We start from the raw sequence: 23,655 nt of genomic DNA, 5'->3' as shown, positions 1-23,655 counted from the left end.
GTGTAATGTTCAACCATAGCAGTTTAATGGTTGACAAAATAATATACAAAAATGCTGGCACAGAAGATTAGTCGAACCAGACAGTCCACAAGTCTACATTGATACCACAGTACTACCCAGCAGACCATTGTTTTCTCATCTTAATAAACTTAAATGTAGTGAACCATACTGCCACAGAAATAAAGATTTTTCTTTTTTTAGGAAAAAAGAAACAAGTTTTACCAGAGGAAAAAAGTAAAGAAAGATATAAAAAAGTATATAACAATGAGAGAAGAAACTATACAAGATGTATGCAAAAAGGTGGAAGGCTGAGAAAAGAAAGGGAAAAATGCAAGGTTTCCTTTTGAACCATAAGAGAAAACAACAAGGACAGAACTCCTCTTTGGAGATTATTGAAGAAACATAATAGAAGAATCCTTTGCTGACATCTCTAGACCTCTACACAGAATTTGCAAGGGCGTCAGGTCTACCACCTTGAACTGGGAATTCGTGTAAAGAAGTCAGAGAGATAGATAGGATAAAATTTGAGAGAGAATAGCAGGCCATTGTTAAGTATTTTCTAAAGATATCTGTGAAATTCTTCTTCTAACTAATAGTAATCTACAGACTAGCTATCTTAATGATGCAAATGCACATAGCCACATACAACAATTAAAGTTTGTCTATAATATATAGAACCTATTATATGCACATGATTCAAGAAATTTGGAAAACTATGGGAATGTTTGATTGGAGGAATCAATTTGAGAATCCCAATTTATAAACCTGCCAGCTGATACTGTAAATCATGTGAAAAATCCCATTTGATGATAATGATTCCCCAAAAATCAGTAGAGGAACCAGTTAGTGCTGATTTCCATGATTTCGAGCAATGCCCAAATAGTTTTGCAAATTGGCATAGGGCTGATTTTCAAACTGATTTCTGACATTGCAGTGATATGTTCATGCTAATAATGTGCAAAGCAAAAAGATTGTGAGAGTTGCATGTTTTTTGGAGAAATTACCCTGTCAGCACTGCTTCTACTAAACACATTTTCCTTGGAGAAATCAGTGATTCCCCAAACCCCACAAGATCATTTACTATTGAAAAGATTATCTTGATAAATCAATTCCCCCAACCAAACACCCATTATGTGCAGTCTTTGAAGTTTAAATTCATACATATTAAATATGTAAGATACATAATTCTTTTAAAAAACAGCAGAAAAATATAGTGATAACTGATAACAAAACCCAAAAAAAGAGAAACAAAGGGATAGTGCCTTGAACTATAGTGGTTGGCAGCTTAGAGCTCTAATTTAGGTTTGGAGCCACATTATGCATTCAGAGATGTCACACCTTTAAAATAGTTTATTGAAGTCATACAAGCAAAGGCATATAACAGGCATATAGGCTTTCTTGCTAGTGAAGAAAACTATAATTTAATAGCTTTCCAGATAGGCCTAAATTACTAATTCCAATACTAGTCAACCTAGAAAATTTTTTCATCCATAGGTATATATGGGTTGCCAAATGGATCTGCACAAGGTTTTGAACATGGGGCATGGGTATGGATATCAATTTGGATTTGGATATGTTGGATTTGGCTTAGGTACAGGCTTAGGCTTTTGGCATGGGCCTGGACATAGGCCTGAAGTTAGGCTTGGGTTTTATAGGCTTGATCTGGACTCTGAACCCATCTAGAGGCTGAAATGAATATCCATTTTTTGGCCTATTTAGGACTGATTTAATGGTCTGGAATAGAACTTTGCTAGTAGCTAAGGTCCCGATGTCATCAGGGCACTTTGCAGGTAACACTCCCCCCGCCCCCCTTTCTTGCCTGCATTTGTTTGGAACACAGAGGTGCCCCTCTCTTCCTTCCCCCTTCTCTCTCATTTGCATCTTTTACTCTTTTACATTTATTTGAACATCAGGTTTATGGGATGAAAACTGTTTTCATATGGCAACTTGGTCCACCATAGAATGAGAAATTGCATGTCCCAGCTAGACCAATTTTTTTTTTATTTTTTTTTTATAAATAGCTAGACCAATTTTATTGTTCAATAGAATAGTCCTTTTTTCCATAAAAAGAATCATACTAAGGGACTAACTATACTTGAATGACAATGGTAATGTTTCCTTATATATTTTTAATATCCAAAGGAAGGAGTCAAACTCTGAACCTTTCACACACAAGCAAAATGCTAATCCCAATATTTTCCTTTTAATTGCTTGGTGGCCATGATTTTTTATGAAATAATAATGGACATTAAGCAATAAAAAAAATATTGGAAATGACTTTAACAACATCTACATACTTTCTTAGTTAGAATTTATAGTTTTATATTATTTATATAGTTGTGTCCCATTAATGGAATTTTGAGAGATTGATAATAGCGTTACAGATCAAGAAAAAAACTTTGAAGGGTTGATGTGCCAGACACTTCTTCACATTTAGATGCATAATACCCACGTCTTAACATTATTTTTACAATGTATAGTAATTGATATGCATCACTAATTTTACTTTCATCTTCTATTTCTTCCCTTTGGACTCCTCCACTCTGTAAGCACGAAATAGGAGTTCCTTCCCCATATTTTTTCCTTAATTGACATGGATATAAGGGTCTGCCATATTTTTATTATTCTTTTCTTCCATGAACATAGGAGATTGCCCCATGCTCTTTTGTGCCATGAGAACAAGAGTTCTACCCATGTCTTCATCTTTCATGAAATGTAAGCAAAACATGCATGATATATAAAATATATGCATACTTTACATTGTTTGTCCTGTAGCTACAGTAGTTCGAACCAGGAGAAGAGCAGAAGAAGAAGAAGAAGAAGAAGAAGAAGAAGAAGAAGAAGAGAACAGTCGAACCTAATAGACTAAACCCTATTAGTCGACCCTTAATATGGATTAGCCTCTAATTAGTAGTACAAAGACTAAACTGCCCCCACTTAAGTATGGGATAGGAAGTCTCTATTAAAACTGTCACATAAGCACATAACTTAACAGAAATAAAATGACTAATCTACCCTTATTCGGCTAGCTCTAACACTCCCCCTCAAGATGGAGAATATATGTCATATAATCCCAGCTTGTTACATATATAGTTCACTCTCCCTGAGCTTAAGCCTTTTGTAAACAAATCTGCCCATTGATCACCTGAGCCCACACATGTTTTGTGCTTATCTCTCCAGTAAGGACCTTCTCCCTCACAAAGTGGCAATCAATCTCTATGTGCTTTGTTCTCTCATGAAAAACAGGGTTAGATGAGATGTGGAGTGCAGCTTGATTGTCACAGTACAATTTCATAGGTCTATCCAAGGAGAACCCGATTTCTTGTAGGAGATTCCTCAGCCATGTAGTGTGTGCCATGGCTCTGTATTCGGCTTCAACACTGCTCCTTTCCACAACCGTCTGCTTCTTACTCTTCCATGTCACAAGATTTCCTCCAAGAAATGTGCAGTAACCTATAGTAGATCTTCTATCAAACACAGAGCCTACCCAATCTACATCTGTATACCCAATTACTTCAAATCTTCCTCTTGGTTTGTACAATAACCCACAGCCTAGAGCTCCCTTCAGATACCTTACAATTCTAAGAACTGCACCCAAGTGAGGTATCCGAGGGTTCTGCATAAATTGGCTCACCACACTGACTGCAAAGGAGATGTTTGGTCTCGTGATAGTCAAATAGTTTAGCTTCCCCACTAACCGTCTATACCTTCCAGGATCATCAAATATTTCCCCTGTATCACTGCTCAACTTGGCATTTGACTCCATGGGAGTTTCAGCCAGTTTTGCACCTAATAGTCCTGTTTCATCCAGCAGATCAAGAACATATTTTCTTTGGCATAGGTTTACACCTTGTCCTGATCTAGCAACTTCTATACCCAAGAAATACTTCAATGTCCCAAGGTCTTTTGTTTGAAAAAGATTTTGCAGAAAGACCTTTAGTTTATCGATCCCCAATTTGTCACTACCAGTTATGACAATATCATCCACATAGACCACTAATAAAATCTTTCCGGCTTTTGAATCATAGCTGAACACCAAGTGGTCTGTTTGCTGGAATAAGGCTACCGAATGAGAAGAGAAGAAGAAAAAGAAGGAGAAGATATGAGAAGGGCGGCAATATCACTCTCAGCCAGCCCTAATCTATTATATATAAGAGCATTACATAATGTTACATAAATAGACTAGAATGCCCCTGATTAGTGATGGGACACCTAGTCAAATAAAACACTAAATAAGAGTAGGCCCAATAACTAATGTCTTAAGACACAACAAAGATAAAACAAACAAATTAAGACAGTCGAACCAACACTCCCCCTCAAGCTAAGCATGGATGTCAATCATGTTTAGCTTGCCAAGTAAGTCCAAGAATTTCACTGTAGCTAGCCATTTAGTAGAACATCTGCAATCTGCATCTCGGAGGGAGTATAAGGAATGCAGAGTTCTCTTGAGACGATTCTTCCTCTGACAAAGTGGCGGTTTATCTCAATATGTTTCGTTCTATCATGTTGCACTAGGTTATTTGCAATGTTGATGGCAGCCTTGTTGTCACAGTACAACCTAAGAGGGCACTCGATCTTTATTCCAAGTTCACCAAGAAGGATCTTAAGCCATAGAAGTTCAGCAACACCATGAGCCATAGCTCAATATTCGACCTCTGCACTAGATCTAGCCACCACATTCTGTTTTTTATTCCTCCATGTAACTAAATTTCCTCTAACAAAGGTGCAATACCCGGAAGTAGACTTCCTGTCCCCAACAGAGCCAGCCCAATCTGCATCAGTATATCCTTCAACTTCAATTTTATTGTTTTTTTCTGAACAGAATTCCTTCCCCCGGGCAAGACTTCAAATATCTGAGGATCCTTTCCACAACATTCATGTGAGGGATTTTAGGTGTGTGCATGAACTGACTGACAACATATACAGCATAAGCAATGTCAGGGCGAGTGAGGGACAGGTAAATCAACTTCCCCACCAGCTTTTGGTATCTTTCCTTATCAAGGTAGTCCTCTCCTACAGACTCCTGTAGACCATGGTTCTGTTCTATTGGAGTATCTGCTGGCTTACACCCCATCATGCATGTCTCTCATAGAAGATCAAGGATGTATTTCCGCTGACATATATAGATGCCCTCTTTAGATCTAGCAACTTCAATCCCAAGAAAGTACCTTAGTTGGCCCAGGTCTTTGATCTCAAATTCAGCAGCCAAGACCTCCTTTAGTCTTTTAATCTCTTCCTAATCATCCCCTGTAATTACCATATCATCCACATAGACAATAAGTGTTGTAAGTTCGCCATTTCTCTTCCTTATGAACAGGGTATGATCTACCCCACTTTGAGTGTAACCCCCTTTCTTCATGGCCCCACATAGCTTCTCAAACCAAGCACGAGGGGACTACTTAAGACCGTATAGAGCTTTTCTCAGTCTACATACCTTCTTGCCAAACCCATAACCTGGTGGAGGATCCATGAATACCTCTTCATGTAGGTCGCCATTTAAGAAAGCATTCTTCACGTCCAACTGATGTAGCTCCCATGAGAAATTTGCAGCTAATGATAATAAAACTCGGATTGTGTTGAGTCCTGCTACTGGAGCAAAGGTTTCTTTGTAGTCAATCCCTTCTTTTTGAGTAAACCCTTTTGCTACCAGTCTAGCCTTATACCTTTCAATGAACCCATCCTCCCTATGCTTCACAGTGAACACCCACTTGCATCCAACAGCGCCTTTCCCTTCTGGAGATCCACTAATTCCCAAGTCCCTGCTTTCATTAAGGCCTTCATTTCTTCGTCCATAGCCTCTTTCCATTTTGGGTCAGATACTGCCTCTGAATACCTAGTAGGGACATGCACAGAAGAGAGAGCAGACACAAAAGAACAATAACGATGAGACAATTGTGAGTAAGACACAAAATCAGCAATGGGGTGTCTGATAGTACAAGAACGGGTAGACTTACGAAGGGCAATAGGAAGATCCAAGTCAAAGGAATTGATAGGATTACCTTGAGTTTCTGAGACAGGTTGATCCGGGTCCAATTGGTTGCTGTCATGAGTTAGAGGACCCTTCTTCCTTCTGTTGTAGGTGATTCTGATATCTCTTTGCTGCCTGTTGGAGTCTTCAGTAACATCTGCAACATCACTAGTAGTAGCTGGAACAATGGGAGCCTCACTAGAATCACCCAGAATACCACAACTAAGTGGATCAGGAGGAGAAGATGGAAGGTTCGAGGTAGAGAGAAGCACAAAGAAGAAAAGAACAGAAGGATCCTCTTCCATCCCACTAGTATCCCCCTAAAGAGGATTCTGGGAAGAACAAAAATAGGATTGAGAGTCAAAGAATACCACATCCTTTGTGACATTTTTTCTTGGTGACTGGATCATAACACTTGTACCCCTTCTGAGTAGGGGAGTACCCCAAAAAGATTCCCTTGGTAGCCCTACGATCCAATTTGGTCTTCTGCGGATCCTTGACATGTACAAAGCAAACACAACCAAAGACTCTCGATGGAAGAGAAAAGTCAGGAAGGTGAGGGCAAAGAACAGAAAAAGGAGTTTTCATCCCCAATACCTTGGATGCCATTCGATTTATCAGATATGATGCAGTAAGGATTGCTTGAGACCAATAGTTTTTTGGAACTTTGTGCTGAAATAGTAAGACTTGAGCAATCTCCAATAGATGTCTATTCTTGCGTTCAGCAACCCCATTCTGTTGGGGAGTACTAGCACAAGATGACTGATGAATCATTCCAGCATCCTCCATAAACAGATTCAGGGACCTTTCAAAATAATCAACAGCATTATTTGACCAGAATTGTTTGATTTTCTTGCCAAATTGTGTTTCAATCATTTTACAAAATGTCATGGTTACCCGCGGCACTTCATCTCATGCTTTTAATAAGTAGATCCATGTGCATCGAGAATAGTGATCAATAAAACTGATAAAGTATCGAAAGCCATCAACAGAAATAATGGGAGAGGGGCCCCAAACATCAAAGTGGACTAAGTCAAAAGAAGCTTGAAGTTCATTACTAGAAGTTGAATAAACAGTTCTACATTGCTTTGATAGTTGACAGAGTTCACAGACTAACTCTTGACTTGAAACACCTTTGAATAAGTCTGGAAACAACACTTCCAATGATGAAAACAGTAAATGACCTAACCTAGCATGCCACAGATGTAACCTAGCTATTGACTCCACATTGGACCGACTACTAGTAGCAAATGTTTGTAAGACCGAACTGATGTCTGCATCAAGGTAGTAGAGACCTCCACACTCATGACCGCTCCCAATTGTTCTCTTCGTCAATCTGTCCTGAAAGACACAATTTGTAGGAAAAAAGGTTATGCTACAATTCAAATTTTTGGTAAGCTTTGAAACAGATAAAAGATTTGAAGAAAGATTGGGAACATGCAAGACAAATTTGAGTGAGAGGTCATTGCTTGGGTCAACCACTCCTTTCCCAGAAATGGTAGAGAGAGAACCATCAGCAACCCTCATCTTATCTTGGCCAGACATTAAATAATACGAAGAAAATAGAGAAGACATGTGTGTCATGTGGTCAGTTGCACCAGAATCAGTAACCCAAGAGGAAGAATCAATAGTAATAGTTGCACTAAAGGCAGAGACAACAGTACCTGATCTAGCAAGGGAGGTGGAAGCAAGAGAATTGGTCCTTAAACGGGCTAGGGCCCGGCTAAGTACCTCTACCTCATCGGCAGTAAAACGCAAGGACCCAGTTCCAAGGGAATTAGTAGTCTGTCCCATGGAAGAGGAAGTAACTGTGGATGAGTGTTTTGAACCCTCATCACTGTGACTCGCAGCCAGATTCCCACTTGCAGGTTGTCCTTTTTTATGCTTCTTATCTTTCCTCAATGCAGCTGCCTTCAGATGCGGATAGAGAACCCAACATTTCTCTTTCACATGCCTTTCTCCTCCACAGTGGGTGCACTTCAGATGTCTCTTGTCCGAGTACTTGTTCTCTTTTTGATTTGTAGAGATTAGGGCCGAATGTTCCACAGACTGTTCAGCTAGTTTAGTTTGAGTATCAACCTGCATCTCTTTTCTTCTCACCTTTTCATTCCTCACAAGGTAGTAGACATGATGTAAGTCTGGCATTTCATCCCTTCCCAGAATTTGGGACCTTATGCTCTCATATATTGGATCTAGGCCAACCAAAAATTTAATTGCTCTACCCTCTTCAACCTGTTCGTCATGCTTTTCCTTGTCTCTGGCATTCTCCCAATCAATAATAAGGTGATGATCTAACTCTTCCCATAGTCCTAGTGTAGAATTTGGGACCTTATGCTCTCATATATTGGATCTAGGCCAGCCAAAACTTTAAATGCTTTACCCTCTTCAACCTGTTTGTCATGCTTTTCCTTGTCTCTGGCATTCTCCCAATCAATAATAAGGTGATGATCTAGCTCTTCCCACAGTCCTTCTAGTGTAGCAAAATATGTTGCCACACTCGTATCTCCTTGCCTCAAGGCAGCAATGTCTTGATTCAGTCTGTAAATTCTGGCATTATTTTTTTTCTGCCCATAGGTTTTAGACTCTTTTTCCCATATCTTGGCAACAGTGGAGAAATGTTGAACAGTCCTAGCTACCCTTGGAGTCATTGAAGCAAGTAGCCAGGACATAATTGTAGCATTCTCTTTGCGCCAAGCTGCATATTCAGCACTCCCCACTTCGGGTTCCTTCTTCTGCCCGTCCAAGTAACCAATGAGTTCCCGGGATGTGATGAAGAGCATGGCTGAAATAGACCATTCTCTGAAGTTGTACTCATCCAACAACACATTTGTGATCTGTAGGCAGTGCAGATTTGGATTCTCCAGATTAGGAGACCTCCCACAAGCCCTAACATCTCTAGAAGACACTTCCCCAGATATGAAAGACATCTTCTCCTACTTGTAAATGTCAAGACTGTAAACACAATATATAGAGAATTGTTTCAAACTTACGAAACTTGTTGCACTGAAACTCAGTCCTGAGAACCCATCACAGAGCTGAAACACCGAGTACTATGCTACTGCACTGTGCCCTAATTACTGTTGTCGCTGACTATAATATGTTGTGCGACCCTCTGCTGTGTTCTAATCACTGTTGCCGCAGCCTGCAACTTGCTGTGTTGGCTTCTACTGTGTGCTAATCACTGCTACCGCAGGCAATAACCTCACCCACGAACAGTTCTAGGACTGCAGAGATCAGTCCTCCCTCCTAGATCTGTTCTACACAGATCCCTCTTAGCCGAATGGCTACAATTTGTTGTATTGTACCTATTAGGGCATCAGCTTCTGGGTCTAACTCCCCTTGGGCCCTACAACCAAGGGAAACCCTAGATGTAGGTCCTGCTTTGTTCTACGACCAACCCTAGGGTTTCTTTGCAGCAACCAAGATAGAAAAGAAGAAGAGAGACAGGTAGATGCAAGTAGAAGAAACGGTTGTTGTAACCAAGCGAAAGATTAGAGCTCTGATACCATGTTTGCTGGAATAAGGCTGCCGAATGAGAAGAGAAGAAGAAAAAGAAGGAGAAGATATGAGAAGGGCGGCAATATCACTCTCAGCCAGCCCTAATCTATTATATATAAGAGCATTACATAATGTTACATAAATAGACTAGAATGCCCCTGATTAGTGATCGGACACCTAGTCAAATAAAACACTAAATAAGATTAGGCCCAATAACTAATGTCTTAAGAAAAAACAAAGATAAAACAAACAAATTAAGACAGCCGAACCAACATGGTCAACCCGGCATTGTTTCATTCCAAAATTCTTCACCACTTCACTAAACTTCCCAAACCAAGCAAGAGGCGATTGTTTCAACCCATAAATTGCCTTTTTCAATCTGCACACCTACCATCCTCCCCCTGAGCAACAAACTCAGGTGGATGCTCCATATATACCTCCTCCATAAGGTCACCATGAAGAAAGGCATTTTTAATGTCAAGTTGAAACAATGGCCAATCATACATAACTGCCAGGGAAATTAAGACACGGACAGAGCCAATCTTAGGCACTAGAGAGAAGGTCTCCATATAGTCCACCCCATACAACTGTGAATAACCTTCAGCAACAAGTCTGGCCTTCAGACGCTCCACACTACCATCCGGCAAGTATTTAACAATATACACCCATTTACAACCCACAACATGCTTACCAGGAGGAAGAGTAGTGAGCTCCCATGTTTGAGTATGCTGAAGGGCAGAGAGTTCCTCCTCCATTGCCTGCCGCCATCCAGGTGATCTAAGAGAATCTTGGACATTCTTAGGTACAGAAATAGATGACAACAGTGAAACAAGCTGGCGATGTGAAGCGGAAAGGCGAGAGACTGAAACAAAATTGGAAATGGGATGGAGGGTACAACTACGTTTACCTTTCCGTAAAGCAATGGGAAGATCAAGTCCTGAAGGTTCTGGGACAAGAGCAACAACAGGATCCGTAGATGAGGTAGAAGCTGGAGGAGGAGCCGATGTCTGTCAATAAGTATACACGTGCCGGATCGGTGGTCGTTCAGTAAGGATCTGCACTGGAGGAGGTGAAGGGTCAACCCCAACTGGAACACCCAGAACGGGATCACTGACTGGAAGAGGAAGAGGAAGCAAAGGTGGAGACACCGATGCTTCAGGTCCTGAAAAGAAGGGGACAAACTCAAAAAAGGTGACATCAAGATAGACATAGCACTTCCGAGTAATGGGATTGTAACACTTGTACCCTTTTTGAGTCTGAGAGTAGCCAAAAAAGACACACTTAATAGAGCGTGCATCCAGCTTGTCTATCCCAGGACTCAGATTGTAAACAAAGCACACACAGCCAAAGATACAGGGTGATAATGGAAAGGGAGACAAGGTGGGGAACAAAATAGAGAAGGGAGACCGATCATGAAGAATGAAGGAGGGCATCCAATTAATAAGGACACACGCTGTAAGTACAGCATCACTCCAAAATCGTTTAGGAACACTCATATGATGAAGAATAGACCGAGCATTTTCAAGGAGATGATGGTTCTTTCATTCAGCCACCCCATTTTGTTGAGGAGTGGATGCACATGAAGTTTGATGAATGATGCCATGTTGTTCTAAATACTGTTGAAAGGAAGTAAGAAAGTATTCACGACCGTTATCTGAACGAAGAACTTTGATTGGAACACCAAATTGTATACGTATCTTAGCATGGAATTTTTTAAAAATGGAAAATAATTCACTCCTTTCTTTAATTAAATAAATCCATGTCATCCTTGAACAATCATCAATAAAAGTGACAAAATACTTGTAACCATTATAAGACTCTATTTCAATCGGACCCCAAACAATCATCTGAATGAAGTAAAGCAAAAGGACTCAACATACGACTATCAACTCTAGGACTGAAGGGAACACGACAATGTTTCCCATACTGACACGACTCACACTGTAAAGACAACAAATGACTCAAAGACGGAACTAGTATCTTGAGTGCCTTGAGAGATGGATGTCCCAGTCGACAATGCCATTATAGAGGAGTGAGTGAAGTCTGAAGTGCAACTGACGATCCATCACCGTCAAGGTAATACAATCCACCAGCCTCATGCCCCCCACCAATCTTCTTCCCTGTCTTGAGATTCTGAAAAACACAAAAGGAAGGGAAAAATGTAATAGAGCAATTAAGAATCTTGGTTAATTTACTAACAGACATAAGATTGAATGGAAACTTAGGGTATATAGAACAGATGATAAAGAAAGAGAAGTCGTGTCAACATTACCAACACCACAGATAGGAGAAGAGAAACCGTTGGCAAGGGTAACAGTTTGAGATGTGGAAGTTTCAGAGAGGGAAGAGAACACACCTGGAGTCCTGGTCATGTGATCAGAGGCTCTAGAGTCAATAATCCAGGGAGAGGGTTTGGATGCCAGACAAGCTATACCTGAGTGGGCAAGGGTGGTTATAGTATGCTGTGAAGTAGCCTAGAGGAACCTCTCATACTCATCACGCAGTACACTCACCATCTCCTTCCCGGAAATAGATGTAGATGTGGAAGGTGTTAGATCTGCCTGTTGGTTATCACTGACATCAACCCCACCAGCTACTGCATGATTGGCCCATGTAGAAGGAGGGCCATGGAGATCATAAAAGAAATTCACCGAATGTCTGTCCCTGCCACAATGGGTACACTTCCTTGTAGAGCTACTTTTTCCTTTACCACGGCCTCCCCCTAAGTCACGACCACTACCACGGCCAAATACGGAACCACCATGACCTCCTCGAGAGGCATGTCTTCCCCCTCTAGTACCACGTCCACCTCCTTTGGCTATCACAAATGTTGATCTGTCAGACTGTGTGGGATTCTCTGTAGGTCCCAAAGAAATCCTACGAATCCGTGCAAAAACTTCCTCAAGTGTAGGAAAAGTAGAGCCTCCCAATATTTGGGCCCTAACTGGTTCATATTCTGATTTCAACCCCACTAAGAACCTAGTGACATCTAGTTGTTCCCTCTGTTGTTGTTGAACCTTAACATTTGGAGTGAGGGGATGATAGACATTGAGTTCATTTATGAGGTTTTTCATACTAGCATAGTACTCTTCTAGGGTTTTATTCCCTTGCTGTAGATCGAAATACTCCTGATAGAGCTGATATACCCTTATAGTATTATCCTGCCCAGAATAAAGCTTCTTGGCATGTTCCCATATGTTCTTAGTTGTATCTAAGAACATAAAGTTGGCACTTATTTTGGGTTCCATACTATTCCATAACCATGTCATGGTTTGGGCATCTTCCTGTTCCCAATCATCAAACCCTGAAGAGTCAGCTGGTGGTTTATCTTCCTTCACATGCTTCACTTTCCTCTTTGCCTTGAGAAAAACTTCCACTGTCTTGGCTCATGGTACATAGTTCTCACCATTAAGTTTAATTGAAGTCATCTGCACACCCAGATAGTTAGAGGGAATCACCACAGTAGGTTTCTGATCACTACAACCATCTCCAATTGCTGCCATGATGCTCTTCCAATGCTACTTCTAATTTGAATTCCCAGTCGCCAACTAAGTACTATTGTCAGGAGTTTGATGTTCCAGACACTACAGCAGTCCCCAAATACAGATGATAGGCTTACAACCAGTCACAATCAATCACTACTGTTCACAACCAGTCACAATCAATCAGTCCCCAAACACAGTTGATAGGTACACAAACTTTTGTTCTTGTTCACACCACTACTGATTTCACAAAACCATGAATCACATTGACATTAATTCAGCAACTCAATGACCACATACAAGCCCTCTTGAAGCTACTCAATAGAGATTGAGCATCACAAGCACCACCACACAACCATAGCTTCACACATGGTACAGATCTGTCTGACCTTTTCAGAGGGCACTACAAGTCCAAAGAAAACATCAACTACTGCCACTACAGTAACCTGTCATTCAATTCAGGTCAATTGTGACCAACAAAGCCTTCAAAACAACTACAGACCAACATAAAAGGGCAAACATACCCTTACACCATTCGGCCACTGTAAACACAGCCTGTTCTTGGACCTATTTCCAAGAACCAAGGCTACAAAAAACCTAGTTCTCTAGGTTCTGATCAGTCCAAGCAGATTTTGAAGGCCTTCAACCCAGAAATACCAACAGCACAAAAAAAAAGGTAACCAACCTTCGATGGAGAGCTTCAGTCGACCATCCACTTCTGAGGTTGTTTTTTTTTCTTGAAAAACAATCAAGTTCTGCGTAGAGGAAGGACTGAAGTGTTCTCAGACCTATGTCGAATCTGTGTTCTCCATTTTTCAGACCATAAAGAAGAAAGGGAAAAAAAATGAGGTCACGAATAGGAGGAGCAGGTAAGGAGATTTAGAGAGCAACGTCCTGCTCTAATACCATGTTTGTCCTGTAGCAACAGTAGTTCGAACCAGGAGAAGAGCAAAAGAAGAAGAAGAAGAGAAGAAGAAGAAGAAAAAGAAAAGAACAGTCGAACCTAATAGACTAAACCCTATCAGTCGACCCTTAATATGGATTAGCCTCTAATTAGTAGTACAAAGACTAAACTGCCCCCACTTAAGTATGGGACAGAAAGTCTCTATTAAAACTGCCACATAAGCACATAACAGAAATAAAATGACTAATTTACCCTTATTCGGCTAGCTCTAACATACATGAATTGCAATGTTTAAATTTTAAAATTATGCATGATCTCAGGATTTGATTTTTTTTGAATTATGGCTGCAATTGGTACTGTACTAATGTGTACTTTGAATTATTCAACTCTTGCATGCATATTATCTTGGTTGCCTGCAACTCTATAATATGTATGCCTTTCAATAATTTAGCAATTATAGCTCTTCAAATAATTAAAGTTTTTTTGGCATTTGGTTATATGCACCACTAATAACTCCCCCCCTTCCCCAAAGTCGGTGGTTGTGGGAATCGAATCCATGTCTATGCTGAAGCAAACCAGCTAACATACCAACTGAGCCACCCCTCAGTTGGCTTCAAATAATTAAAGTTGAACTTGATCATATTATCTATTGAATATTGGTTATTGTGCAAGTGGTATAATCGCCATTAATACCTACTTATATGATGTCTATAGGATGAAAGTTGGTACAGTGCAAAATCACTTATTTTTTAGACTAACATTTTTTTAACCACCTCTAGAAAATCTTACAATTTTTTTTGATGAATAAGAAAAGCTTACAATTTGCAATACAATTCAATTCAAACCCCTTGTAATTTACAATACAATTACAATTTTCAAAACATTACGTTAATCCTCAAAGCTGGCATAAGCATGCAAATGGTAAAAATGAAGTATAAAACCAAATAATAGAATCTAATAAGGAAATAAGGCTGAAAAGTATAATAGCATTGCATCGTACTGATAAAATTACAAAGGTTTTTAAAAACTAAATGATGCAATACGCAAGAGTCATTCCCCATATAGGGTCAGCCTAAGACATACCACATGAAAAGCTTTCTTGATTTCATCTTGGCTAGCATCTTTAGGAACACCAAGGATTTCATAGAAGTCTCGTTCTATCGAGTAGCATAAACCTAGAAGAAGGCAAGTAATAAGGAACAAAATTGTAATTGAAAGTTCAAACATCGATAGATAGATACAGATACATACACACACTATTTTATGTTAAGTACCTGTAGCATGAAAATTTCTGTTCATCAAACGAATTTCTACAGTTGAGAAACGATCAGGTCTTCTACTAACCTCCAAACTGCAACTATAAATATCTGATAACGAAAAAAAAGATCTGGAGAATCAATATGTATTTATGATACCATAACTTCATTAGTATTAGCATCATTAGAAAATAAACAATAGAAAAAAGTCAAAAACATCCAGACAAAAGCATCTTGATAGGGGCAGATCATTCAAAAAGGAGAAAAAAGGGTAATATTCTCTCAAGAGTTCACAAGACAGTAAACGATTAAGAATATAGTTGTAAATAAGCAAGGAAGCCTTGGTTGAAACTATAACATTCAGAGTAGCACATTGGGCAAAAATTTGAAGTTGTTTCTAGATTTCAAGGTTGAAGACTTCTTCAGAGCTTTGGGTACCATTGCTGCATCCTCAACTACAAGACAAAGATATGTTGAGGTTTGGTCTCCCCCAATAAATGGTAGGAAGAAACTAAATTTTGATGGAAGCTGTTTGGGTAACCCAGGCCCCTCAAGTATTGGGGGAGTCATTAGGGATGAAGAGGGGAACAAAATTGCTCTGAGTAGGAATCTGCTGAATTAAAAAAATATATATATGAAAGAAAGTAGTTTCTTGAAGAGAGAAGGAGAAGAAGAGAAGAAAAAGAAAAGTTGAAAAGAAAATAGAGCAATAATCTGGCCACCCCCTTCACTTATTATTTATACTAAAATAATAGAACAGTACAAAGACAACTATGCCCTTATAAGGCGACAAAACATAAAACAACATATATATCACTCAAAAACATAATAAAATTTGGACTCACATAACTACTGTGGTCCCCACCTCCTATCTAACAACTAACATAAAACATCTACTCAGAAAAGCATCATAAAACTAATTAATCTTCAACACTCCCCCTCAAGTTGGGAGTAAATGTCACACATTCCCAACTTGCGTAGATCATGTTCAAGCTTGTTCCTTGCCACCCCTTTAGTGAGAATATCAGTCAGCTGCAACTCTGAAGAGACATAAGGCAAACAAACTTCTTCGGTTGTTACCCTTTCTCTTACAAAGTGTCTATCAACTTCAATGTGTTTTGTCCTATCATGCTGAATTGGATTGTGAGCAATATTGATTGCAGCCTGATTGTCACAGTATAACATCATAGGTTCCTCTGCTTTCACCCAAATCTCACTCAAAAGATATCTAACCCAAAGAAGTCTGAGACACCATGAGCCATGGATCTATACTCAGCCTCTGCACTTGACCTTGCCACAACTGCTTGCTTCTTACTCTTCCAGGAGATCAAGTTTCCACCTACAAAGGTACACACTCCTGATGTAGACCTCCTGTCATCTAAGCATCATGCCTAGTCTACATCTGTATAGGATTCTAGCTTCAAATTCTCATGATTTGAGAAAAGAATGCCTCCGCCAGGGTGCTTTTTCAGATATGCAAGTATTCTCTCAATAGCTTCCCAGTGCTGAACCCGAGGTGCATGCATATACTGACTCACAACACTGACAGCATAAGAAATATATGGTCGTGTCATACACAAATACAGCAATCGGCCCACCATTCTTTGATATTTCCCCACATCCTTTACCAATTCACCATCCACACCATTAATTCTATGATTTGGATCAATAAAGGTGTCTGTTGGTTTGGTCCCCAACTTCCCAGTCTCTCGCAGTAGGTCAAGTACATACTTTCTCTGTTAAATGAAGATCCCATGCTTGAATCTTGCAACTTCAATCCCTAAGAAGTATTTGAGCTCACCAAGATCTTTGATCTCAAATTCTTGATGCAATGATTTTTTGAGATCATCAATCTCCTCCAAATCATTTCCTGTCACCACTATATCATCCACATACACAATCAGAATTGACACCAAAGCATCTCTCCTCTTCACAAAGAGGGTGTGATCAAACTGTGTTTGTGTGTATCCAAAACGGATGAGTGCCCCTCTGAACCTATCAAACCAAGCCCTAGGTGACTGTTTCAGTCTATACAAAGATTTTTTGAATCTGCACACCTTTCCTTTACCAACATTTTCATAAAAACCTAATGGAATGTCCATATATACCCCCTCCTGTAAATCACCATCGAGGAAAGCATTCTTTTACATCAAACTAGAGATAAAAGGATACGAACTAAACTCATCTTAGCTACTGGTGCAAAGGTTTCTAGATAATCAACACCTAGGTTTGAGCATACCCTTTTGCTACCAACCTTGCCTTCTACCTCTCTATCTTTCCATCGGCCTTATACTTCACTATGAATATCGACATCCAACTGCCTCCTTGTCTAGGGGGAGATCAACTATTTCCCAAGTTTGGTTTTTGACCAAAGTATCCATCTCATCTTGTATAGTTGTTTTCCACTCAGGTTTGGAGAGAGCCACAATAACATTCCTGGATATAGACACAGAATCCAGGGAAGAAAGAAAAACATGGTAGGAGGGTGATAAGGCACTGTAGGAAAAATGGTGTGAAATGAAGTGGGTTGTACACTTTCTCTTCCCCTTACGAAGTGCAATAGAAAGATCAAAGTCAATGGGATCAGCTGCAACAATGGTGTTAGGGACAAAAACATTATCATCAGAAAACATAACAGGCTCAGGCTCAAGAGGAATACCTGGAACTGTATCTGCCGAATCTAGAGTTTCAGAAGGACTAACAGAGAGTGGTGTGGGTTGAGGATGTGTGGAGCCAACCATCATCTGTCGGCACTAATATTGCTGTGAGGCTGCCCGTAGTGGCTCAGGTAATGAAACTGGAGGTGCAGGTGCTGGCGGAACTGATGTTGGTTGAACTGATGGTGCATGTGGTGCTGAACTGATGTAGATGCTGGTTGAAGTGATGGAGGCACCACAGAAACAGGAAGAGGAACAGATTGTGAGTTCTTCTCCCCAAAACTCTCTCCCTGAGGAGAACCACTCGAGAAGAAAAATGTGGATTCAAAAAAGGTAACATCCATAGTGACAAATTTACTCATCGACACTAGGTCATAACAGCAATACCCCTTTTGGTTATGAGCATACCCAATCAAAACACATTTCTTGGCCTTAGGATCCAATTTCTTGCGATGAGGGCCAAGAATGTGAACAAAAGAAACACAACCAAAAACCCTCAGAGGTATATGAAATATCTCTCCATCTAGAAAAAGAAGGCTACATGGCACCTTAAACTCCAAAGTCTAGGAAGGAACGCGGTTAATCACATGTATGGCTATAAGAATTCCATCTCCCCAAAACTGAACAGAAACTGAAGCACACACCATAAGATTCCTTGCCACCTCCACAATGTGTTTATTTTTCCTCTCAGCAACTCCATTCTGTTGTCGTGTATATGCACAACTGCTCTGATGAACTACACCATGTTCTAAGAGATACGTGGTTAGGTCCTTCTCAAAGTACTCTCTGGCATTATCTGATCTAAAAGCCTTAGTTCTCACTCCAAATTGTGTGAGAACCATCTGGTGAAATTGTCGTACTAAGTTAAGAACCTCATCACGTGATCTAATCAAATATATCCAAGAATATCGTGTATAATTATCCACAAACAAAAGAAAATAACGGAATCCTCCCATGGAAGGGATTTGATATGGCCCCCATACATCAGTGTGAACAATATTAAAAGCAAAAGTACTTATTTTATTACTTGGTTTAAAAGACTGTCTACAACGCTTTCCTAACTGACAACTCTCATACTCCAAAGTAGATAATTGAACAGACTCAAACAACTTTGGAAAAAGACATTTCAAAAAATTAAAAGAAAGATGTCCCATGCGATTGTGCCAAAGCATAATCTGGTTCACTGACTCTGACCCACTACTACTGCTGCTACTAACATGATGGCCCTGATGTCTCGGAATCTCATCTAGAAGTGGACTCCATTCACCTCACGACCACTCACAATCATCTTCTTTAACTCCAGATCCTACAAAACACAATTACCAGGAAGAAAGGTCACAAAACAATTCAATTTTTTTGTCAAAGAACTAACAGGCAGTAGGTTGGTATGAAGTCTAGGGACATGTAAAACAGAAGATAGATTTATATCATTGGTCACTCTAACTTTCCCCTTCCCAGCAATGGGCATATGTGAACCATCTGCTGTAGAGACTCTGTCTCTACCAGAGCACAACTGATAGGAACTGAAAATGGTAGGGGCATTAGTCATATGCTCAAATTCTCCCGAGTCTATAATCCAGGGAGGTCCCTCCTTACCTGAAGTGGATGCAAGATTTGCAGTTGCATATGAACTACCTATATGTGCAAAGGAAGTGGTGTAGTTGGCTCCTGCATTCTGTTGTCCATCTGGAAGGCTAGAGCTGGGTGAAACTTTCTTACTCATAAACTGTCCAAACCTCTCCAATTCTGTTCTCACTACTACTACTGCAATGGATTCCCAATCAGTTTGGGAGAAAAAGGCTGAAGAGTCTCCTGTAGTGGCTACATTTCCCTTCTTGTTTCTTATCCGAGCAGGCATAAGATTTGGATGAAACTTCCAACAAGTGTTCCTGGTATGCTTAGGCTTCTTGCAATAATCACACACCAAATCCTTTTTATCTTCCCTTCTAGTCTCACTACTCTCACTGCTTCCATTTGGCTTAGGTTTTGTTGTACCAACCATAGCCGACTGGTCAATCCCAAGCTATCTCAGCATTACATTCCTCCTACTCTTTTCTCCAGAGACAAAAGCATAGGCCTGAGAGAGTGTCACACCCTCCCTAGAAAGAATATGCTGCCTAGCAATGTCAAATTCAAGGTTCAACCCTGCCAAGATCTCAAAAACCCTATTCCTCTCTACCAATTTGTGATAAATTGCTGCATCATTTACACTTTCCCATACCACAGTTTCTAAGTGATTTATTTCCTGTCATAGGGTTTTCAGCATGGAGAAATACACAGCAAGAGGTTTTTCTCCCTGTTTTATACTTATATAGGCTCTGGCTTCATTTTGCTTCTGAGAGTAGGTTTCAGTCTCTCCATCCCAAATCTCCTTAGCAGTATTAGACCATAAGAAATTTTTTACAATATGAGGTAACATAGAATTACACAGCCAGGAGATTACCATGTAATTCTCTTACACCCATCGAGAAGAGTCTGTATCAGGTTTCTTCTCCTCCCCAGTGAAATACCCTAATTTTCCACGGGCACCAATAGCCATCTTAGCTGATTGTACCCACTCCAAATAATTTGCACCATCAAGTTTTACTAGAGTAATGATCCTAGACCCAAAAATATCACTACTACCTCCAACACCCAGTCCCACAGTACCGGTAGATTTCATCTCGATATTCCAACTCTCCAATTTACTTCAAACAGTTCAACAGTAAGAAAAAAATAGATTGGAGACCTTCAAAAAATATTTAATATCACAGACACAGAAACCAACCCTTTTAGAAGAAGAAAACCCTAGTTGGAGGGAAATCTCTCTCCTCACGCCTCCCAACAGAGAAAAAAGTTAATCGATCACTCCGGAAGGCCTAGAAATTTTCATAAACCAAACCGCCCTCTTTAGGACATCAAAAGAAAACTAACAATACCCGGGCGCCCAAGATCAGATCAAAAACAAAGAGTCCAACTTTTCTGGGACTATTCCCCGTACTCCAGTTCTTCTTGATTTTGATGTCGAACAGTAGGTCACCTTCCTGATGTCTAGATCCCACCAAAAACTCCAAGAACTCAGCAATTTATAGCAGATCGATCAGCCCTTTACTACATGTGGTCGGCTGATCTAGGGATGCATGAGAATGCTTCAAGAAACTCTAGTCGATGCTCTAATACCAAGTAGGAATCTGCTGAATTAAAAAATAATGAAAGAAAGTAGTTTCTTGAAGAGAGAAGGAGAAGAAGATAAGTTGAAAAGAAAAGAGAGCAATAATCTAGCCGCCCCCTTCACTTATTATTTATACTAAAATAATAGAACAGTACAAAGACAACTATGCCCTTATATGGCAGCAAAACATAAAACAGCATATATAACACTCAAAAATATAATAAAATTTGGACTCACAAAACTACTGTGGTCCCCACCTCCTATCTAACAACTAACATAAAACATCTACTCAGAAAAACATCATAAAACTAATTAATCTTCAACACTTTATACTCTGGCCCTGTGGAGCAAGGTGATGTGGCAAGATCAAAGATTTTGGTTGCAGTTTTTGGGTTGAGAAGGCAAAGGAACAGGGTATTAGTAGGCTGATTATTGAGGGAGACTCTAAAACTGTGGTTAAGTGGTTGATTAAAGGGGAGGGGTGGCATGGCATTTGAAGAATGATTTCAGAAAATTCAAATGGCTGTCATAAGATGACAGGATATGTTAATCCAAGTGAAATGGGTGAGGAGGACTGTTAATACCTTGGCAGACAGCTTAGCCAAGCAAGGGGTACATAGAACACATATGTTTTGGTCTCAAATGTAGTACTGAACTGAGATAGCTTCTATAGCTGGTTCATTTCACAACCTCTTGTTGTATTGTAATCATGTTTCTCTCATAATTAATGAAATATTTTCTGTGTTGCTGATAAAAAAAATGAGCAAGATAGATAACCGAGTTTATAGGCTAGATGGTTATGGCCAGGACTAAGTTAAAGTAGAAGATTGTGAGTCTGAGTCTGGACAATAAACAAGCTTAAGCTGGGCCTAACTGCAAGCACGTTGCTCAAGCTCGGCTCGCCAAATAACGTTAGTATGCAACTATGCATATAAAATAACTCGGATTGGAGTGAAATTCAAGGAGCATAATGCGTGAAAGTTCTTCATGTTGGGTATCACTCCCAACCTCAAGAAATGGTTCCTCGTATAGAAAAGAGGCGTTCCTCTTTCGACAATCCAAGAAGAACAACTTAAGTTGTTTGCAAATTGTAAGATTAGAATATTTAATTGTCGGTAATTCCTTCAAGCTCCCATGCCTTTTATCGTTGATGACCTTTTTTTCGCCAAAGAAATCTAGTCGAGAACTCGAGATAATTCGTAATACGAACATGATAAGATAGAAATTCTCTTGTGTAACAGCATTCACAAAATCCAAATGAATGAAGTCACCGAGTACATAAAATCAGGAAGACGACCTCAACCAATTAAAATAGCATCATTGGCTCTTACAGAACAACAAGGTATAACAAAATATGCGAAGAAAATTTACTCCGAGCGAAAAATAGAACTTGTTGAAAAACCGAAGCTCCGCCGAATCGAACCCCGTGATAGGCAGGTGATGCATTGGACGCCGAAGAAAGCAAATGCTAGAAAAAACAACGAAATGGAGATAACGTGAGTGCAATAATCGGTAGTGGAGAAACAATATGGCGTAAACGAATGGACATCGAAGTTTTGAACATTTACCCGTCGAGCCCGGAAGAGGGATTTCTGGCCAAAACCTAACCGATTGAATCTGCCCATTCTGCAGCCTATTCAACACTGTAGATCTCAACCGGGATTCCTCTGCGACAGTGATCGGAAACCAAGGAAGGGTCTATCGACCCGGGAAAAAAAATGGTTCGGAGCTCCCAGGAGTCGAGTGTCTCTCTACCAAAACATAAACTGTGATGCGCAAGAAATGAGAGGAACATTCCATCAGCTATCGATCTATCATCGGAAGGGGCGCGCAATGGACAAGAAGCCTTGGACGGAACGGGCTGGACCGGGCCGATGGCAGTTTTTTGGATAGTGGATATAGGAAAATAGATACCAAATAGAGGAATAGGGCAATGGGCTAGGGCCTAAAATTTTTGGGCCTCCAGCCCTATTCTTTTTTCTTTTTTTTTTTTGGTTGGTTAATGGGCTAGGCCAATTCTATTACTCTTGCCAAACATTCAAACACTTTTGAGCAATTCTATCGGTGTTAATAATGAAAATCAAAATGTTTGATATAATGGTTCATAATTTGGGTAGTGTTGTGTATATTCAAAAAATGTGTAGGAATTTAATATGATTTACCCAATTGAATTCTAAGCACTATAAGGTCTTTGCTATAGGTGGAGTCATGAAAATTACACGCATTGATGATATGGTTCTGATGAATGAAGAGAAATGCAAATGATTATATCATCTAATTAGGAGTACAATGGTTCCTAAGACCTCGATTGAACGCTATAAATGGAATGCATAAGGTGATGTAGCCATACAGAGATGATGGTTAGAGGAATGTTCCTGTAGGAGGAAAAGAATGATTGAGGTCCCTCTCTCTAGGGCTAACTAGTACTATTAGCTTAGGCGCAATTACACAAGTGCATTGGCCATTTTGTTTGAATCATGTAGAGTAAGGACTTGAGTGGTTCAGGTTATGTTATCTAGTGGTGTTTTACAAGGCCAGTAAAGGTTTGTGATATTTGCGAATAGATGAAGGCTCAAATGGTATATCTCCAAGGTGGTTGAAAAATAAGTTAACGTAAAGATTTTTGGGGTTGTGTCTTATTTTTCCACAATTGGATTATTTTTAATCTAACATTTGATGTGCTCTTTCCTTAAGTTAAAGAGGGTTTTACATATAAAAGTTTTTGTTTGTATGCAGAGT

General features: G+C 39.9%; 1 protein-coding gene across 5 annotated transcripts in view; it reads right to left on the bottom strand.

Moving 5' to 3' along the window:
- The window catches only part of ATJ1 (DNAJ heat shock family protein), an 86,371-nt gene extending 63,621 nt beyond the window's left edge, over window positions 1-22,750 (bottom strand). For 2 of the 5 annotated variants that reach the window (XM_010260843.3, XM_010260842.3), the window contains exons 1-4: window positions 22,485-22,750; window positions 22,288-22,384; window positions 15,127-15,219; window positions 14,936-15,027 (exon numbers count right to left, since the gene is read on the bottom strand). In XM_010260843.3, coding sequence (XP_010259145.1) covers window positions 14,936-15,027; window positions 15,127-15,219; window positions 22,288-22,384; window positions 22,485-22,541 — 339 coding nt within the window. In that variant the 5' untranslated portion in view covers window positions 22,542-22,750. Of the gene's footprint in view, window positions 1-4; window positions 11,600-14,935; window positions 15,028-15,126; window positions 15,220-22,287; window positions 22,385-22,484 lie in introns of those variants that run through there. The other 3 variants (XM_010260841.3, XM_010260844.3, XM_088889304.1) reach the window with 2 other exon arrangements.
- Window positions 22,751-23,655: the final 905 nt, after the last annotated feature.

The sequence above is a fragment of the Nelumbo nucifera genome, chromosome 6 (assembly GCF_055504915.1).
Source record: "Nelumbo nucifera cultivar China Antique chromosome 6, China Antique-T2T, whole genome shotgun sequence".
Taxonomy (NCBI): Eukaryota; Viridiplantae; Streptophyta; class Magnoliopsida; order Proteales; family Nelumbonaceae; genus Nelumbo; species Nelumbo nucifera.
Note: the sequence above shows the minus strand (reverse complement) of the source record. Positions and strands in the feature narration are given on the sequence as shown.